We start from the raw sequence: 4316 nt of genomic DNA, 5'->3' as shown, positions 1-4316 counted from the left end.
TTTCAATGTTACTTGTGCCTGGAAAAACTAGACTCATACTAGTAGAAGAGAGGCTTTTTTGTATTTTTATTTTGAATTTTTGACTTTTTATTTTTTAAACTGTCTAATAAATTAATGTTAAAAAAAAACTCAAAAATTTCAATGTCGGTATGTTCGTTCGTGTACTTTAAAAAATCGACGTTTGTACTGGCATCGAAATTTTCTTGTTTTATCAACAACAAATAATTGGTTAATTAATTAGAACTAGATAACAAGCCACATAAATCTTTTTATTTTATTATTATTAATTAAAATAGTAATGTGGAATACCATATTGATGTTACTTTAAATTTTAATATAATCAATATATTTTTTCAATTATAATAAACATAATAATATATATATAATTATAATAAATATAATAATATATATAAATATAATAAATATATATATAATTTATTTAATTTATATAAATATAATATTATAAAATAAATTATAATATATAATAAAATATAATATATTAATAAATAATATAAAATTATAAATCATAACATTTAAACAGAAAAAAAAATTGTTTGCTTTTACTACCAAAATAAATTTTAAAAACTTCCTCTGTGTGATTAAATTTGGCTTGGGTATGTGATGTTGAAAGTAATTATTCCTTTGAATTGTAAGCTTTGGAGTGTTGAAAGATTCTAGTTGAGGACATATGCACAGGAATTACATCTTAATTTAAAAATTATTAGTTGATTAATTTATTTATATTATAACAATATTATAAATTGATTATGAGTTATATTTTTTAAATAGTAATAACATTTCATTTTTAGTTTTTACAATAAAATTTTTACCGACTTCTTTTCGTTTTCTAGATTCTAAATTAGAATCTAATTTAATTTAGGAATGATTCTTACTCTAATGAAATGATATGAAGTAAGTGATCATCATCGTGTTTCGTGGGTGCTGGGAGAATGAATGAAGAAATCTTTATTTCAGAAAATGAGGATCGCTAACGAACTTATTATAAATCTTCGATTTTTCTGATGCATCAAAAAATGGCAATATCCATTTAACGATTAAACATTAAATACGGTGGTTGTATAAACCTCATAAATTAACCTAAAACTTCACGGAATGTTGAAAACGAAATAAATTTTAACTAACGAACTGAATGCAGATCGGCAAAGAGTCATTAACATAACTTCGGGAAGGCCAAGATTTTTTCTAATTATATCTCAGATTTTTCTAAAAATAAACCAAAATGCTCATGAATAATTAATTTTTAGAAACCTGCTTCCAGAGGTACTTGCCCGTTGAAAAAAATTTTCAATGTTAAAACGCTTGTAGGGCGCTTCCAGTTATATAATTCCATGTATGACATTTCCAATATTTTTTATATTGTAGACGCATAATAAAACTGAAATAAATAAATTGAACGACCAACGACTCACAAAACTAGAGAATAAATAACTTACGCCAAACTATTGAATTAAAATTCCTATATGTAATTCAATGGTCGCGCGCTACAATTTAAATTAGCTTAATTTAGTTTTCAAAATTTTAAGCCTACATAATGTACTACATAACTTTATGTATTACAACATAATTATGATTTTCTAATATTATCTTGCTGAAGATATATATCATTTATATTCATTATTTATAATCTATGATCTTTACTTACCAATTTTTGAACACGCCTACATCAGGCCACTTCTGTTTGAAAAATTTTTGCGCGAAAATTGTAGTGTTTAAACTGCTTTTAAAATAAACAATCACAAAATATTAATAAATTAATATTGTTTAATTAATTATGGAATATAAACATAAATCGGGCTCACAAAAGCGGAAGGAAAAAGCTACTGCTTTGGAAAACGACAAAATCGGCAGTCGTTCGTTATTTCAATTTGGAATCATTAAAGAAAAAAACAAAACAAAGACAGCCGTAAATTTTCCTACTTCGGCTGAGTCTGTCTGTCCGGTAGGGCTAGAATTTTCAGAATCGCACCGATTGGATGAAAATGGAAATAGCGATATCCAAACTCAAAATAATGACAGTGTAAATATAATAAAAGATAATGATGCCTCTGTAAACATAGAAACTGTTGAAAGATTTGGATTTGACGTTGGTACTTTGCCAGCCGGGCCAATACCCACACAGACTATAGAAACCGTGATTCGAAACGGTCCACCTAGACACCCGGACAATTTTCCGGGAGATGGACAAAGAGCTTTTCCGACGTGCATTTTAAAGGTGTCCAGACAAAATGAAGATGTTTGTGAAAGGGATTGGTTGGTATGGAGTAAAGAAAAAGAATCCCTGTTTTGTTTCCCATGTAGATTATTTAGTGAAATTGCCGTATCTTGCAGACCAATTTTGTCAAGTGATCAAGGATGGTCAAAACTAAAAACATGGCGTAAAGTGTACGATAAAATACCAGCTCATGAAAAAAGTGACGGTCATAAAAAATGTTATAAAGTGGCGCGATTCAGAAAGAAGATTTCTCTTTGGAAAGAATATAGAGTCTCAGATTGATAAAGAAATTGCTACAAAAGTAAAATACTGGAAAGAATTGCTTAAACGAATTTTAGCAGTGGTTTTATTTTTGGGTGAAAGAGGACTTGCATTCAGAGGTTCTTCCAACAAAATTGATGACCATGATAATGGAAATTTCTTTGGGATTATAGAACTGTTAGCTCAGTTTGATCCGTTTTTACAAGAGCATGTTTCTAAAGTTCAAAAATCTTAAAAACTTGGACAATGCCTTCAGGTTCATTACTTATCAGCAGATTCTCAAAATGACTTTATCGAAGCATGCAGCTCAAAAGTTATTCAAGAAATTTTGGCAGAGAGAGAAAGGTCTAAGTATTTTTCAATTATGGTAGATGCTACACCAGATTGTTCTCATACAGAACAAAGTACTTTCATTCTGAGACATGTACAAAACTGCAACTCAACATTTTTGGTCAAAGAACGTTTTCTTGCATTTGTTGATTATAACAAAAAAACTAGCCAGGATGTTGCAGATATGATCAAATATGAACTGGAGAAAAACAAAATTTCTCTGGATGACTGTCGAGGTCAGGGATACGACAACGGCTCAAATATGGCAGTAAAGTTCAAAGGAGCACAAGTAATCATTGCACATGCATATCCTCCAGCGAAATTTTCAAATTGTGGCGCCCATAGTTTAAATTTGTGCGGTATGCATGCAGCAGAATGTTGCAATGACGTTATAACTTTTTTTGGAATAGTTCAAAAGTTGTACAATTTCTTTGCGTACGATGGGATGGGAACGATCTCAACGATGGGAAATTCTACAGAGATTAACTGGATGCTCACTGCATAATCTTTCTCAAACTAGATGGTCGGCACGTGTGGAAAGTGTGAAACCGATTGCGAAGCACCTGCCAATTATCAAACATGCTATTATTAAATGTAAAGAATTAAATTTGTCATCAGAAAGTAAGACTGAATTGCAAGGAATTGAGCGTTATATGGAATCATACAAGTGTGTTTTAATGGCTCAAAGTTTTAGTTGCTATAAACAATCGAAACAAAATTATTCAAGCCAGAGAAGCCACATTGGATGTAGAAGTAGAAAACATCGACATTCTTCTTGGGGAACTGAAGGATCTACGTGAAAAATGGGACTTATTGCTAGCAGAAGCCAAAATAACAGCAGAAACTATGTCGTCGGATATTTCATGTGAAACAGAACTTCCAGAAAAACGCCAAAAACGACGAAAACGTTTTTATTGTTATAACCGTGCTACCGAACGCACTAGATTCTAGCGTATTCTAGAATGTTCTAGTGACTGGAACGTTCTAGAGTATGCTGGAATCGGACCATCGGGAAGAATCTAGAAACGACGCTTGCGAAGAGTATATAAGCGCACGTCGCAAGATATTTGTGATTGGTGATATTCGTGATTGGGATATTCGTGATTAGTGATATTCGTGATTAGTGATATTCGTGATTAGTGATATTCGTGATTAGTGAAATTCGTGATTTTGTGAATAGCGATTCGGTGAATTATTTAAAGCGATATTTGAATTGTTTGTTGACGTTGTCATAGCGATAGATTTTGAAAGATTTAAAAGTTAATTGTTGCGTTAGTGCGAATTTACTGGAAATAAACGATTAGTTGATTTCTTCTGTAAATAAAGTTTAATAACTAATAATAGTTGATTTCGTCTGTAAATAAAGTTTAATAACTAATAATAGTTGATTTCTTCTGTAAATAAAGTTTAATAACTGTTTGGAGTATTTTATTCAATCGAAGATTTGAACCCGTCGCATCGTAAACCGGTTACGACAGCGAGTATTATAACA

At 30.6% G+C, this 4316-nt stretch overlaps 1 protein-coding gene across 1 annotated transcript; it reads left to right on the top strand.

Annotated features, from left to right (window-relative positions):
- Nucleotides 1-1792: 1792 nt before the first annotated feature.
- HELRODRAFT_164259 (hypothetical protein) lies at nucleotides 1793-4088 on the top strand (the record flags this gene model as incomplete). The annotated part of the gene is made up of 2 exons (XM_009029241.1): nucleotides 1793-2233; nucleotides 4005-4088. The coding sequence occupies 2 exons, from the start codon at nucleotides 1793-1795 to the stop codon at nucleotides 4086-4088; spliced, it is 525 nt and encodes a 174-aa protein (XP_009027489.1).
- Between the last annotated feature and the right edge of the window lie 228 nt (nucleotides 4089-4316).

Source organism: Helobdella robusta, assembly GCF_000326865.2.
Source record: "Helobdella robusta unplaced genomic scaffold HELROscaffold_6, whole genome shotgun sequence".
NCBI classification, from domain to species: domain Eukaryota; kingdom Metazoa; phylum Annelida; class Clitellata; order Rhynchobdellida; family Glossiphoniidae; genus Helobdella; species Helobdella robusta.
The sequence above is the reverse complement of the archived record's forward strand: the minus strand, read 5'-3'. Positions and strand labels throughout refer to the sequence as shown.